Here is a 16,966-nt window from a genome sequence, read left to right on the forward strand (position 1 = left end):
CATCTATTAGCACTATCATTAATATACAAAATTTACAAAAACTAATCAGTCAGGTGCAATAGGCAGTTTTGAAACTAGCGTAAGTCTTGATCTGATTTTTGATCACTCCTTTCATTTACATAATTTTGATAAATTCAGTTAAGACAGGAAGACAACATGGTAGAATCAGTGTTAGGTTTTAGATATTGTACAAAGGTATTGGATTATACATATATGACAGTTGGATCCTAAACAACCTATTAACTACAAGTATAATCTAATTGGAGATCAAACTAACGAGTCAGTGATCAGGTTGACCTAACGACCCTGAATGTTGAACTAAAACCAATACACGACTTATCATCGATCATTGCGTTAAGTGCAAGTAGAAATTCTCTATCTTTACATGTATACACGACTTATCATTGATCGATTATCCGTCTCTGGTGTATATAGGGCCACAGTCGAAATGATCAATCCTATGGTTTCTTACGTACTAGCTCTTCTTCATGACACGCCCTAATGTTGATTTCCATTAAATTGTACGATGATGAAGGCAATATATCGCAACATTGTCGTCTAGGGGCCTGCAACTGTTCACAAATAACCCAAACATCATGAGTTTTAGTAATAAACTCAACTTTGAATTTTTAAAAGACAAATTTATGTGACCACTTACCACGGGTTATTAACATGTTTGGCGTGACAATTCAAAACCTACTTATTTGTGAATCTTATTCTTGTTTTTCAAGTAGCGTCAAGAATTGCCACATCTAAGTAGACAGGGGTGCTTATAAAATGTTTAAACCAACTAAACCGCCCAAACCAAAGTAATTTGGTGGAATTTTTGGCCGATTTGGAATCTAAATGGTTCGTTTTTTATAGTTTGTCAATGTAATGGTCTTGTCTGTTTTGGAACTTAGAAAGTACATATTATTAGCGGATATATATTCGCTAATACATATAACTTTTATCATTCATATGTTAATTATTTTATTTTATTATTTTTAGATTATGCAGTTATGTATATGTATAGTCTATATATGAAATATGTTACCTGTTTTATGTCTAGATTTAACTTTTGGGAATATACTTTGACCTCTTGGATTCTTCTTGGAGATGACATCCCAAATGTGCAATTTTGTTCTACCATGATTCTATAAATGCTAGTAATCCCATCTTTTGTGGAGTTCACTCTATCCAAGTGAAACACGACCGGTCTTCTACACGGTTCGTGGTGATGTCGTCGCATGTCAAAATTAAAAAACGTGTTAAAAACACGATTCTTTAGCCATGGTTGAAATGTAACTGGAGTACGAAGTACATCGGGTACAAGAACATGGACCCCGAAAACTTCAATAGCATAGCCCCATGATATTGACACTGTCCAAGAATACCAGCGGTCATAACATACGGTTTGTTGCAAGATCCGATGAGGATCTTGGTTTGCAGCTTCGTATAGATGGCGTAAAGCGTTTGTTTCCGTCATGTTTGGGAAAATCGGATCAATGCGGTCCGGGTGATGGAGAGACACCAATGGGTTCATTGGATGTGTCATCAATAATCCAAATGCATCTCCAGTAACATCCATCTAGTCAAGTATAGAAATAAAATCCAAATTTAAGTATTTAACAAAATAACCATTAAAATAACGAGTACCCTACGTCCCTGTTAACCAATGCTAACCAATGGGATCAGGGTGATTAGTAATATTACCTGATGAAAACCAGGCTCGTTAGTAACCGCAACACCAAGCTCAGCCAAACACGATGAAATCCGACCATCACTACCATACAAATGTGCATACCGCTCCAAACACGAGTCAAGAACCTTTGCCAAAACCTTAGCCAACGGATAACTTATCGCAAACCCAGCCCCACCATACGCCATTGAAAACGAAAAATGTCGATTTTGTACATAACTCTCGGATTTCGATCCTATGTAATACCATAGATTAGGATCATATTTCGACAATGTCTTAACAAGATTCTCCGGAAAGAACAAGGTATCATCATCCCCAAACACAAACCACCTAAATCATAACAAAACACAATTCAAAAAATAAAAACATAGATATATATAAAAAAAAGTTAAAAAACCTTAAACATATCAAACTACCTAGCATTTTTATGGTTTAATGCTACGGTCTCCGAAACCACACGAGCCACCCGAATGGCTGACCGGAGGCCACCATCCCACGTGTAACCGAACCAGGAGGTGTCATTGGAGATACAAATCGGGGGCATGTCCGAATCATAATCAAGAAACGTGTCATTGTCTAACGGAGCATCAAGAAAGATGCAACCTCGCATGTTATCATGGTTCCACCACATGTTAACGTATTCTTTACGTCTAGACCATGATTTCGCGGTCGAGGCAATCCCAAAAATGATATGATGAATGGAAATGGGGTCATTGGATGAAAGGTCATGGTGCATGGAGGGGCTTGTGTTGGAAAGAACAGAAAACAAAAATGATGAAATATATAGAATCAAACACAAAATAGATACAACCAAAATGAGGGTATTCAATCTAGAATTATATGCAATGTTGTTGAATTTATAACTCCGCATTGTTTAGGTTTGGAGAAAAAGATTGAAGATGAAATGGGTTGAATTGGACATGAGAAATGGCCTTTTTGATGATCATGTGATGATATGATTATGATGAAAATAAGGTTTTTGAAATAGAATCTTAGTTGATGGAAAAAAGTCAAAAACATTCAAAGTAAAGGGGTTAGTGAAATGATTTGATTTGGATATGAGAAAATTGTTTTGACCACAAAGGAAAGATTTTTATTTAACGATCACCAAAAATCGAACTAAAATATGAGAAAATGATAATTGGCATAGTATTGAGATTTGATGTGGGCTAATTGGGTAGGGGTAAAAGGGGAACATAGTGGCGTAACTAAAATGGGTATAACTAAAATGGGTATAAAGGATGGTCTATTACATCTTAACTATTGAACCTGAGTTTCTTTAAAACAGCCTTAATAACTTATAAATGTTTTTCATAATTTTATTGATATTAATGATTCCGTTCTAATCTTAAAAGCACATGAAAGGCGGTTTTATTTATTTTACATTTATTGATGTTTAATTTGAATTCTAGTCGTCAATTTTCATGTTTTAGGTAAAAATCTGTCAAATTTAGATTTTGTTATGAAAGGATTTAAATGTAAGAACATACAATAGAACAAATATGCCTTACTAGGACTCTCAAAATGGTCCTAACAATGTACCTAATAGCGTTCCTAGCTATACAATGCACGTCTTGTAGATCTTATATAAAATTGTTATAATAAGTCCTTTAGGACGAAATGACCAATAAAGAGTCCACTTCGGAACAAAATCTTTAGTTTCGTAATGTGAATGCTATGACATTTTAAGATGCACCATAGGTGAAGGGGTAACACCCTAGAGTTCCTTAATAATCTGATCCAACCTTGCGGCAATGTGACATTCTTGATTTACCTTGTAGGGATAGTCTCTCAGATACTAAGCCAACTCCATCTTTCATGCCTCCCACTGATCTGCAAACCTGACCAAGTATCATCATATACTAGCAATCACTAGAACAGACCTTACTTTTGCAGTTAATAAGGCCTCAAACTACATAGTTGAAGAAAATAAGTAATATTTTTCAAATATGAGTTTGTAAACATTTAAAAACAATTCCAGTCGGTCTCAAATTACGATTTGAAAAAAAAATGTTCAAGACGCATACAAAGGATGAACTTAATTTAAATAGCACTAAATGATTTCTATTCCTTGCCTAAATGCAAGACAAGAACAACTGCCAAAATTGCTAAAACACTATAATATTGGAAACTCTCAGGAGGCAGAAACCGTTACGATTTCAGCTTTGGTGTTATATGAAAAATGGATCATTGTGAACTATGCCTCTTCGTCAACACACCTCGTGCATTTACATATAAAACCATAATCTGCAAGCAATGCTCGTCTCTCTTCCAATTCAAGATCTTCATCTATGTATGATATGGTAACCTGCAATGCAAAATCACATTTTAGTGTTAACCAATCAAATAAAATAAGCATCCTTGTGTGAAATGTGAATTATATCAACATGGAGTAAAAAGATTGGGGAATTGGAGGTCCGAAGTTCAAAGCCTAACTAATTAAATTTTCTTAGGCCCAACTTATTCTTATAGATGCTTGATGTAGACCACCTATAGCGTAGCAAAATTCTCCTTCCTCTTTCCTTCCGTAACATGCAGTCGTTTGGTTAAACTAACTGAAGTTTCTTTAAAAAGTGAAAAGTTTCACATTTTATTGAAAGATAAAATTGCCCCTAAAGATAACTTCTCCAGTATGATTTAGGTGCTTATGTTTTCATTTCGTCACATTATACTTCGTTTTATATTTATCTTGTTTGAGGGATAGTAAAACATTTTCAGTGAGCAATATACTCTTAAAAATCCATTAAATAGGAAAAAAGAAGTTAACGAATATATGGAATGAGGAATAATAACATCACCTCTTCTCCTTTTTTGATGGGTTTAGTGGCAATTATGTTTGCTTGCCCATCTCTATCCTGCAATTGCACTTAAGAATATTAAATTTGTTTGAGAAGATTTACTGAAATAAGATAAATATTAAAATTATAAAAGAAATACCTCCTCTTGTTTAAAAGCCTTAGCATTCGGACAACAGGAATGATTCATACAACTCTGAAGAGGGAAAAATGCAGTACCTGCCAATAAAACAAATAATTACAAAACCTATAATTAAAATAACAGTAATAATATAGCTTTTGTAATCATATTTGATGCACTAACAATTTACAAATAAATGTTAAAAAGTGTTTTTGTTTAACTGATATTACCTTCACAACAAACTGAATAGTCCTCTCCAAGAGCATCAAGAAAAGGTTGTGTTATTTCATCAACTTTTTTCTGTCAAAGGTATAATAAACAAAAAGATATATAATCATGCAAAATAGAACTTAATATTATTAATTTAAAAAATTCAAACACCTTTTCAGCTTCTGGCAGATCATCTATATACAAAAAGTAATCCTCCATCGGGGATGCTACAACCAAATCACTGTCACATGCGAAAGGTTTATTCATATCATACATGAAAATATATAATATTTTGGTATAAATTTATGGGTTAAATAACTTACAGGTTATTTAGCTCAAACATGCCAATAATATTCCCGTATATTTCTAAGGAGAACACTTGGAAGGATTAAGGAAAACAATGAGTAATGTGCTGTGTTTCAAAAGTAAAAATTAGCAACATGTTTATTGCTTAAACATAAGCGTGTGAGTTTGATGATTGTATAAAAATATAGCAAATTTGAGCGTGTGACAAGTCAGGATACATGGAAAACATTCTTCATCCAATATCGCCCCCTTCAAGAGCTCCAGTGACTATAAAAATCAAACTAACGGTCAACCAGCATTAAAGATGACAACAATATCAATTAAACATGTAAAATATTTGCTAGTTGTGATTAATGTATAATAAATTAACTTTTAGCTAAAAATAGAACAGGTCAAATGGTTCATAAGTTGCCATGAGTACATTTAAATGAATTACAACTTACAACCAATTGCTTTATTTAAAAAGGAATACTATTTCTTACTTTAATTATATGACCCGTTAATTCATTAGTGGGCTGCTCGTTTAGTTTATTTTCGTTATTGGGCTTTTAGTACTTTATAAGAATTATGTTATATATGGTTGGGCCCGTTTGGGTTATTTAGTTCGATGGGTTCGTTTGTTTGGGTCGTAGACCAACAAACCGAATTTATCCGCTTTGTTCTTGATGAGACCAAATCCACGATATCAGGAACTTTGGTTGTAAACAGTTATCACGTTTAATCGTGTTCACATTTGGTTTTCAATCTTTTGTTCATTTTGTGTTGCATTAAGGTTTGGATTTGTGATTGTTCATCATGGTATCCAAAACAAGTTCAAACAATAAGAGACAAGTTCAAGATCGGAGGGTAATCATATTATGATGTTCTGAACAGGTATACTAACCAGTATGCTTAATTTTAGAAACTATATTAAGAAACTGAATATTATATGACGGACCTCAAATGCCAACTGTTTTATTTGCATTCTAAATGAAGCTTCATCAGAAACATCAACATCATCTGGCAAAGCAATGCAATCCCACCACCTATATTACATAACTTTATATTATTACCTTAACATCGAGAGGCAATAATAGTTATATATGTTATTGCATATTTCCCAAGGGTAAAAAGGAAAAAAATAAATTGCATACCTCCTCTTGTATCCCATTAATATAGGCTTCCAAGCCTTCAAAAGAATGCAAAAATTGTGGTTACCTAAAGCATCAGAAAGTTGAGTCTTCTCTTTCTCTTTATCTTTATTATTTACTGCTTTCAACTTCCTGTATTTTAAGATCGTAAAAGAAATCGCCTGCAAATGGAAGCCAAGAAATTCAACAAATTTGTCTTTCATATGTAACAAATATGTTTACATATATTAGAATGTCATTATAATTCTTTTGATTATACACAAACACACACATACATACTTATATACAGGGAGACGTTCATTACAAAAAAAACACTAAATTATTGCGAGAACAAAAAAGAACAAACCTAAATATATATATATATTTTTTTTTATCAGTGGTTCATATCTTTTTAAACTTTTACTTCTTACATACTTACGTCTACAATATGTCTAGAAAAAAGCATTAAACTATTCTGTTCATATATGTAATCGTAAAATTACATATATCAAATGACAAAACTACCCTCAAATGATATAAAATATATAAACCTATAAAACAAATAAATAAAATGATTGGTTGCAACAACTTGATTGGCGTTGAGAAGGAACTTACCTTGGCAGCAAGGATGAAAATATCATTTGTCTCTGATAAGAAAAGATGATAGAAAGATGGAAAAAAAATACATAAATAAATAAACTTAGAAATCAAGGAGAAGAAGGAAAACATAGGACAATATGTGTATAATTGGTTAATATGTTACACCCTTACCATTAGCATGTTGTATGAACTTTGAAAGTGCCTTTTTGCTTAATGATTTGGATCCCTCTCCAGTACAAAGCAAAGAATGGCATGCATCCCAATCAGCCTCTGCACATGATTTGCTACAAATAATTGGAATCTAATTAGCTCATCTTTAAAACAGCCTATTACTAGCAAAAACATAAGTTTAAGATTAAACGAACAAAGGGATCGAACATGAACAATTAAACAAGCAAGTTTTTTATGTTCATGTTCGTTTGTTAAGATAATGAGTGTGTTCATGTTTGTTTATGTCCGTCTGTTAATAGCATGAACGAACACTTCACAAAAGCAAACAAACAAGCATAACTGAACATATATGAACAAACATAATTGAAGAAAGATAAACAAACATAACAAGCAAACGACCATTATAAGTAAACGTGAACATCAGGCCTGTAATATTATTAAAACTAAACTAAATTGTAATGTGTGATAATTTAATTTTATAAAATTAGACTAAATTATGATGAGCCTAAAAAATTTAAATGAATATATAAAAAACAGCGTAAACTAACAGCCATAAATGAGTGTAAATAAATGAACGTTCACAAACATAAATGTCTTTTAACTAAATGAACAAAAAATTGTTCATGTTCGCTTGTTTATTAGATAAACGAACTTCCCGTTGAACGGTTCACGAAAAGTTCACTGAACGAAAGATTCTTTTACATGCTTATCACTCGCCCCATTTAATAAGTACTAATAATTTATAAATTTACATCTTTGGCCTGTTGTCAATATAACATATAACATAACGCAGATTGACCCTTTTTCTGAAAAGTGGCATTTCATATTTTCATCAACTTCAATTGATGATTTTTTAAAGAAATAGAGGCATGAATGCAAGATAATGGTTGACTAACTAATAACGAAAATATGACCAAAATCAAACTACCAACTCACCTACAATAATAAACTTCTTTACATCCACCAGGGCAATTTATAACCGCAGGCAATGGAAACTTCTTTGAATGAGGCAATTCCAATTTCTCTTGCATTAATAATTCTAATTGTTCATTAAAGCAAGCATCTTTTAAACTGCCTAAATGCTGCAGATACAACTTTCTACCAATTTGAACTTCTATTGACCCGATGAAACAGAAGCAGCAACCACATACAAGACAATCTATCTGCAACAGAACAATATAAAAGTCAAGAAAAATTAACAAATCATAAAGGCTTGAATACTCAAACTGAACCACCTTATTTGAAGAATGCTGCATACCAACTAGCATTTGGTCTTTCAAAACAAGGTCCTCTTCTTCAAAGTCCACGTCAGCATAAACACCTGTATGTTTAAATATAATAATGTTCAACTGCATGCTCATTACGTTGTGCGGAATCAACACAAGTGAGGAAGATTGAAATTAACAATTTGTAATAATTTGAGATTAAACGGCAAAATTTGAGATTAATCGCCCTTCATGTAACAAGATTGAAAACACGTGTACCCTTAAATTTATTTAAAAAAAAAAAAAGACAATTTCTGTCTGAGGAAATTCATCAAACACCTGGTGTGCAAAAGATTGAAATAAACCCCCTTTGCTAATTAACAATACTAGACATTAAGACGCACAAAATGATGAAATGGGTTATTTCTAAACCGTATTAAGTTGCCTAAAAGGCATAAAAAGAATTACCTTTTCCATGGTCGTTGGTTGGTTTGACTTTAATTCCGTGAGTAAGTTTACGTGTGGTAAGCTCATCGAAATACTCCTGAACTTGTACAGGTGAAGGTGGTTCCAGGAGAATAGAGATTTGGTGAGCGAACTGAGCATCTATGGGGCAGACCACCTCCATTACCAATAAGCTGCTGCTTCTGTAATGCCTTGTTTGGGTTTTGGAGGCTCCAAGGGTTTAAGCTTTTGTTTACCCTATCCGAATATATTATTATTATTATTATTATTATTATTATAATGAAAACAGACCTGGTTTTTTAAAAAATAGCTCATTTAGTTATTGAGTTCGAGCTCTGAGCGTCATGTAATTGTAAGTTTTACCTTTCTTAAACTTAAGGTGCTGCTACACAAGCTTGATGTCACGTATCAAATATTTAAAGATCGAATTATTTGGATTGTGCTTAACGCTTAGGTTTGCTAGGCTCGTCTCGAACTTCATTGGGTCTGACCTCAGCGAGAAAGGAAGTGTGCATGTCTAGTTGTGCTTGCATGACGAACGCATCGCTGGTAGGGAGTTGTTGTCACTCGTCTGATGAGTCCAAGGCAAGACGAAACCAGCAAACTCTGATCATAAACGAAGTGATTAGCTGGCCTTCAGAGGTCACAAAAGGTCTGCAAAGATTGCTACGTGGTATTGAACTCATTTAAGTTTCTCCTCAAAACATAAAGAAATAATAATAGCCAAACTCGAGCTCTAGTAGGGTTGTCACTTTCACCATAATCCCAACCCAAGAAAACTTGTACTCGGACCCGAACTAACCCAACCCTGGACCGGAGTAATTCGAGCTGATCATTAGTTCCGAATTCTAGGTTTATTTACATTACGAATAAAGAAGGATATGTTACCATTTAAATTTAGCAATGTAATTGTTTTTTCGCCTAGGATACAAGAAACTTGATTAACCCGAATAAACCGTGAGAGATTTCGGTTGGGTTTCGATTATGGATTAAAAACTTTGAAACCCAAACACCCGGAAAACTCTTTCGTAAGTCAAAACGAGACGAACCAAGCACGCGCCCATTACAAACTATTTATCTTTTTAACTTGATACACTGGATCGATCAACCAAAATGGAATCACTCTGCAACCTCTTCCTATCTTCTTCCACAACCATTCATCTCCACCCTTTCCCGCCAAACCCACTAGCCAAAATCAAATCTTTCCCACAAATCCAATCTCAATTCCAAACACCCACATCAAAAACCCACCGAAAACAACCAAAATTCCAAGAAAAACACGCATTCCCATCATCCATACCACTGCACACCAAGAACCCTAATGCCATTTACAAAGACATTCAACGATTCGCCAAGCAAAACAAGCTCAAAGAGGCTTTAACCATACTCGATTACTTGGACAAACGTGGGGTTCCTGTAAATACAACCACATTCTCTGAACTTATTGCTTCAGTGGTTCGATTGAAATCGTTATCAATTGGGAAAATAATTCACACCCACATCCGAATCAACGGGCTTGAGAATAATGAGTATTTGAAAACAAAGCTTGTTAATATGTACACGGTTTGTCAGTCTGTGGAAGATGCACACCAGGTGTTTGATGAAATGCCGACAAGAAGCGTTTATCCTTGGAATGCTTTACTTAGAGGACATGTTATTATGGGTGGGAAGAAGCATCAGGAAACGCTTAAGACGTTTTCGTTAATGAGGGAATTAGGGGTTGAATTGAACGTTTATACGTTTTCGTGTTTGATCAAAAGTTTGGGTGGCGCGTCGGCGCTTTTTCAAGGTTTGAAGACACACGGGCTGTTGATTAAGAACGGGTTCGTTGAGGATTCAATTATAACCACTTGTCTGATTGATATGTACTTTAAGTGTGGAAAGACGAGACTTGCACATCAAGTGTTTGATGAAATTAGTGTGGATCAAAGAGATGTGGTGTTATGGGGAGCCATGATTGCTGGTTTTGCACACAATCGGCTGCAAATCGAAGCACTTGAGTATTTAAGATGGATGGTGAAAGACAAAATACTCCCAAATTCTGTTATTATAACCACAATTCTTCCTGTAATTAGCCATGTTAAATCTAGGAAACTTGGTCAAGAGGTTCATGCTTATGTGATCAAAACAAAAGAGTACTCAAAACAGTTGTTTATTCAATCGGGTTTGATTGATATGTATTGCAAATGTGGCGATATGGGGTCGGGTAGAAAAGTCTTTTACGGGTCAACAGAAAGGAACGCGATATCCTGGACTGCGCTTATGTCAGGATATGCTGCAAATGGTAGGCTTGAACAGGCGTTAAGGTCAATCGTTTGGATGCAACAAGAACGGTTTAAACCCGATGTTGTCACGATTAACACGGTTATTCCCGTAATTGAAAAGCTCAAAAGTTTAAAACATGGTAAAGAAGTTCATTGTTTTGCTGTTAAGAATAACTTTATACATCAAGTATCTATAACTACATCAATGATGATGATGTATGCAAAATGTGGTTGTTACAGTTATTCTGTTAAACTGTTTGATAATCTAGACCGTAAAAATGTGATTTCTTGGACGGCTATGATCGAATCATATGTTGAAAACGGGTGTTTCGAAGAAGCGATGGGTGTTTTTCGGTCAATGGTGGGGTCAAAGCACCGCCCGGATTCAGTTACAATTTCAAGAATGTTGAGTGTGTGTGGTGAGATTAACGCGTTGAAGCTCGGACGGGAGATTCATGGGCAGGTTTTGAAGAAAGATCTCGGGTCGGTTCCGTTTGTGTGTTCGGAGATTGTGAGGTTTTATGGGTCTTGTGGTGATGTAAGCAAGGCGGTGAGGGCTTTTGGGATGATTCATGTGAAGGGAACGATGACGTGGACCGCAGTTATTGAGGCGTATGGGTGTAATGCTCGGTATCAAGAGGCGGTTGATCTTTTTTATGAGATGATTAGACGCGGGTTTGTTCCGAATCGGTTTACTTTTAAAGTGGTTTTGGGTGTTTGTGAGAAGGGTGGGTTTGTAGATGGAGGTTGTAAAGTGTTTGATTTGATGTTAAAAAGGTATAAATCGGAAGTTAATGAAGAACATTATTCGAGTATTGTAAGACTCTTGACTAGTTCTGGTCAGACAGATGAAGCTGAAAGGTTTAGCCGATTGATGTCATGTTCATAGGATTTTGTTTATTTTACAGTTGTATAATTTGATATTGTTGTTAGTTACTATTTGATACTTCTATAAAAAATTTATACAGTCATCAAAATTCCGAAATACAAGCTAATTCACAGAGTGACAAAAGTTGGCTCGAGTCGAATAGAAACAGGTTTAGAACTGGTAACAGGTTGAACCCGACACGAGTAAGAAAATCGTGTCACATATATGGCATGAAAGCAACACATGCATTGGTAGGTTGACATCAACATGATCCGTTTAATCCGAGTACAAAAATTATTTAAAGTTTTTTGTGTACTAATGTTTTCTCTATAAGTAATTATGTTTATGTTTAAACTACATCAATAATATATTGAATCTTTAACTTTGACATAAAATAAAGTACAAAAGCAGTTTTTAAGTTATTTACATTAAACACATTTTGAAAAAATAAACGGGTTAAACAAGTCAATCCATAGGCCACGACCCATCGGGTTGACACAGGCCTATGGGTTGACACAAACACGACCCAAGCCCATATAAATTAAACCTAAACCTATAAATTTCATTTTACATTCATGCTGCGCCATCTTCACACTTATAATACTCCAATAACTGATTAGTGTGTGCAATATAATATAACTGATTCAATGAAATTGACTTTATTTTCGTTCAACTATACTTTTGACGAATGGCGATATTTATACGGATTGACACCTAATACTTTTTTAATCATATCCATTAAACATGTTTATAATAATATATATATCAAGAAATGGTAATTGTTAAGCAGAACTACTACACATACATCATCTCTCATGTATTATAATCATACATTGGAGCTGCACAGCTAAAAGAGAGAGATATACATATTTGCATCATTGACTCCCAAAAGTCAAACACCAAAGAATTGTTCCAACGATGAAGAACTGAAAACATTAGAAGCAATCCGTTCGGTTTCGATTGGTGAAATGTGAAGCTGACATTTGATGAACCTCTGTCATTAACAAATACAACAATCATGTTAGAAAGAACAGCAAATGCATATATCAATCAGCATGTTGACTTTTGAAAGTCAAACCTTATATTTCTCTAAACTTTTATAAGAACCAAACAGTTTCTACCCTTACTACATGTATAGTCTATTTTTATGATTATATTTATTAACACTAAGTTGAATCATAAAATTGGAAATGAAATGTAGTGGGCTGACTTTCAAAAGTAAAAAGTGGACAAAATTTAATAAAGCAAATAATATACCGCTAATTGAAAATTAATTTCGTGATTTGAATCTATATGCCAATCAGGTTCCAATTGCCGAACAAAAGAAGTCCGTCCAATATCTGTGCTACAAAAGAGTACCTGCAACAAAATTACAATAAGAATTATTCTCCAAACAAGGGTAATTTGGACACTTTACAGCCGATTATATAATAGTACTGTTTGACCTTATCTTTGACCAAGCCATCGGACGTGAAAATTCCAATGCTGTTAAAACCCTCTTCTGCAACAACAGTTAGTTCATGAGAAAATAGAGAACTAATAATAATTGAATAAAGAGTAAAAACGTAAACATACTTCACTTTCATCATCCAGAACAGTTTCCATGAGATAAAGATCACATAATTTGGTCATCTCCAGTAGAATCTCCAAAACAGAGGATCTAACAGTTGCTTGATTCTACCCCACACAAAAATTAAAGATGTTGACAATAATTAGGCTTGTAAGAAAAACACGAACCGAGAATGTTCATGTTCGATTGTTTAACTTTAACCGAGCAAACGATTAAATGATAAAAAATGAATGGTGTTTTCTTGTTCATGTCGTTCGTTAAGAAAATGAACATGTCAGTGTTCTTTCGCTAACAGTATAAACAAATGGTTCGCGAACGTAAACGAACAAACATAACTGAACATATATGAACGAACATAACTAAGCTAAAACAATGTGTTGGCCTAAAAGTTATTAAAACAAAAGCTTTTAAAACTAGACTAAGCTGTAATGGGCCCAAAAAAAATTAAATGAAAACGAACATAAATGAAGGTGAACAAATGAACACAAACAAATTTAAACGAAAAACATAAGCAAGTGGCTTTTGCAGCCTCTCTATCCCCATGGATAGAGGTTAGATATGCCTAATTGGGTACGATTGTTGTTGTTGAAAGTAAACGAATGTTCATGAACATATATGAACGAACGAGACATGTCTTCACGTTCATTCGTTTAACTAAACGAAAAAACTTTTCTGTTTGTTTTTAATTAACGAACTACCAGCCGAACGGTTCACGAACTGTTCACTGGACGTTCAGTCATTACTGGCCTAAGTGCCTAACAATAATTTTTAGAATGACAAAATTGTAAGAAATTAACCACAACCTGAAGCTCCTCTGGAGTGCTTTCCTCAAGTATAATACCAAGTAACCGACAAGTTACCTTCACCAGAAAGAATAACAAACTTTTATGTTTTACTTTTACATTTAGAACACAATCGATAAGATAAATATGAATAGTCATATACAATATTGATATACCTTCCTTCCATCAGTTAATCTTTGTCTGATAATTTGTCCCAAAGTGGGCTGCAAAAAAGTAGTAAAATTACTAAACTAGTAACACGAACCGATTCAAACATCTGTTTAAAAAAAATTGCACTTTACCTTTACATGTTGTAACGACTCGTTGATAACAGTTGGTGTTGAATCTTCAATTCTAGATGGTAAATGATTTGCATTTGATTGACTATTGTTTACTCCAGGATTTCGTGGTGCGGAAGTTTGAACTTTACGTTGTCTTCTTTGAGGACCGTTAGGGGCCCACAACAGTCTACATGTAAAGATTAAAGCAGCAACAAGAACCCCTAAACTCCAAATAGATGGTAAATCCTGTAACCAATTGTATTGCTTTAACACGAGCTCTAAAAAAAAAAGAAAAAAAGAGCCAAAGTTTTACTTTTTTGCTGCACAAGTAACAATTCAAAAAATTATAGGGACATAAACATATCACATTAAGATACTTGGTAGAGTCTTTTTATACTATTTATTATATTGTTGATAAGATCTTTCTAGAAGTAAAGTATATTTGTACAAATAAAGAATTGCAGACAAGTATCAAAATTCTCTTTTCCAAATCTTGTAATTTCTAGTTTACGGCACAATTATGATTCTTGTAATAACATTATTTCATTTTGAAATAATTATTGGAATAAAACTTATCACTTTTGACCCACAAACATGATTAGAATCATCATTAACGTATATGAGATAAGAACCAAGAGCAGAAGTTTAACATGTAAAGCACATATAATCTGAAACTATGATAATTCGTAGGGTTATCTGGCCATTGGTAAAGCTGTAATGAACAAAAAAAAAACATGAAAGCAAAATGATTACATTAGCATGATAAAAGAGCCAACTTCAACAAGCAAAATCATTCCTCAAAGGCTCACATGTAGTTTGCCTAAGACGATTGTTGTGCCACTCATGCGATAATAATAATAATAATAATAATAATAATAATAATTACAATGATTATAAACACTGAAATGCTATGTCTAGAATACAAGCTCATCTAGTCAGTGTTGTAAAAATCGGGACTAGTCGGCGATTAATCGTTACTCGGCCGGTGACTGATTAATTTTTGGGTATATATTAGTTATTTATAAAATGGTATGTGTATATAAACCGAAAATTAAATATAAAATTCCAATCCGACTAATCCCGATTAACCGGTAGTCCCCATCCTACCGCCTGACTAGCGATTTCTACAACACTGCATCTAGTTCTTTCTTTCACTATTTGTTTTCTAAATGATGCAAACATACATATGATATTCAAGGAGATGATGGCATTGATGATAACTATATTAACAAAAATCATATCATGATCTTAAACTAGAATCTAACTAACTTAAGAAATAATTAGTTTATATGATTCATATCATATGATTTAACATATTCATTCACAGATTGAAAGAAAATATATTTAAGTTGCTAAACAACCCCTAACTGTTGCCCTAATCACTCAAAGTGCATAACCTAAATCAACCTTTGCCATTGCAATTATCTTCACAAACACCAACAGAAAACACAAGTTTCAAATTTCAACACCAAATTGAGCTGCAAACTAAATATATATACATCATCAAGATCAAACACCGAAACAACCCAATTAGGGAAATTTGACAGAAAAATGAAGAAAAGAAAGTAGGACCTGGGTCTGGGTGTTTAACAATTCGGATAATTTGGCGGATACAAATGCCCCGATTCTCTTGATCAGCTGTGAAAAGTCATCGTAATCATCCATTAAACAACAATTGGGTTAACAAAAAAAAATCAACCAAATTTGTATATGATTCGAGAGCGATGGCGGATGGATCTTGACGTACAACGAGGAGTTAATTGATTTTTATTTTTATTTTTACAAAAAGGGGTTTAATTTTTGTCACGTTAATTAATTTTTAACCTAATCTTTTTATTAACCAAAAGGAATAATTCTAAAAGATTCTTTTTAACCTTTCTCTCCAAGTTTTTACCGTAATTAGTTGTTACCATAAACTTACTCTTCACGACCATAAGGTATGACGGGGTGGTCGACGGTCACAGGCCCGGTACCCCGCTAGGCCCGGTTTTTTTTTAAATTATATGTATTTTTATTAAAACAATATGTATATTTAGTGTTTAAACTCAATTACATAACCACTAGTTTGATGAGAACTCGTAGGCCCAAGTGGATAATTTGTAGCCCCAACAGCCAATGGCTCAATAGGAAGTAATCTGTGATGCTACTAGCAGACGAGGGTGGGCCCTTGCTACTATCTTGAAGGCTATCAGACTTGGTGGACTTGGAGTTTGATCTATCTTTTTTTATTTCTAATTTATCTATGTGTAACCTTATTCAAAATTTGATGATATTAATAGAAATATCATATCACCAAATTTTGAATAAGGTTGTACGTAAATAAACCAGAAAGCAAAAAAGATATATCAAAACTAAGTCCAACAAGTCCATTAGCCTTCAAGATAGTAGCAAAGGCCCAGCCTTGCTTGCTAGTAGCATCATCCGCAATCTTATTGTAAAAAAGTTGATTACTCTGATGCTAAACTGTCGCTATCTAGTCAAAAACTATTAATTCAGTGTTCCTAATCACCTAAGCAAGCTAGGGTAAGTAGGGTGTCG

The 16,966-nt window shown here is 34.0% G+C and overlaps 2 protein-coding genes and 2 pseudogenes across 3 annotated transcripts; 1 reads left to right on the forward strand and 3 right to left on the reverse strand.

Moving 5' to 3' along the window:
• Window positions 1–458: 458 nt before the first annotated feature.
• On the reverse strand, window positions 459–2,417 carry LOC143535916 (uncharacterized). Its single transcript, XM_077030034.1, has 4 exons — window positions 2,098–2,417; window positions 1,696–2,011; window positions 1,037–1,570; window positions 459–566 (listed from the first exon to the last, which is right to left on the reverse strand). Exons 1-4 carry the CDS (start codon window positions 2,415–2,417, stop codon window positions 459–461), a joined length of 1,278 nt encoding a protein of 425 aa, XP_076886149.1.
• Window positions 2,418–3,778: 1,361 nt separating this feature from the next.
• Window positions 3,779–8,838, reverse strand: LOC143535937 (histone-lysine N-methyltransferase ATXR2-like). The gene is made up of 14 exons (XM_077030047.1): window positions 8,667–8,838; window positions 8,229–8,314; window positions 7,930–8,156; window positions 6,994–7,106; window positions 6,838–6,869; window positions 6,247–6,404; window positions 6,051–6,138; window positions 5,332–5,380; window positions 5,131–5,185; window positions 4,979–5,048; window positions 4,828–4,897; window positions 4,619–4,695; window positions 4,480–4,536; window positions 3,779–3,989 (listed from the first exon to the last, which is right to left on the reverse strand). Exons 1-14 carry the CDS (start codon window positions 8,824–8,826, stop codon window positions 3,879–3,881), a joined length of 1,353 nt encoding a protein of 450 aa, XP_076886162.1. The 5' UTR covers window positions 8,827–8,838; the 3' UTR covers window positions 3,779–3,878.
• A 911-nt stretch (window positions 8,839–9,749) lies between these two features.
• LOC143535917 (pentatricopeptide repeat-containing protein At1g71460, chloroplastic pseudogene) lies at window positions 9,750–11,816 on the forward strand (annotated as a pseudogene).
• Window positions 11,817–12,525: 709 nt separating this feature from the next.
• On the reverse strand, window positions 12,526–16,120 carry LOC143535938 (peroxisome biogenesis protein 22-like; annotated as a pseudogene). Its single transcript, XR_013135798.1, has 8 exons — window positions 16,001–16,120; window positions 14,450–14,674; window positions 14,324–14,371; window positions 14,169–14,225; window positions 13,371–13,472; window positions 13,241–13,296; window positions 13,053–13,154; window positions 12,526–12,789 (listed from the first exon to the last, which is right to left on the reverse strand). The product of XR_013135798.1 is annotated as a peroxisome biogenesis protein 22-like (transcript).
• Between the last annotated feature and the right edge of the window lie 846 nt (window positions 16,121–16,966).

Source organism: Bidens hawaiensis, unplaced genomic scaffold, assembly GCF_021521415.1.
Source record: "Bidens hawaiensis isolate Kalapana, Puna unplaced genomic scaffold, B.hawaiensis_p1.1 tig00010730_1, whole genome shotgun sequence".
NCBI classification, from domain to species: domain Eukaryota; kingdom Viridiplantae; phylum Streptophyta; class Magnoliopsida; order Asterales; family Asteraceae; genus Bidens; species Bidens hawaiensis.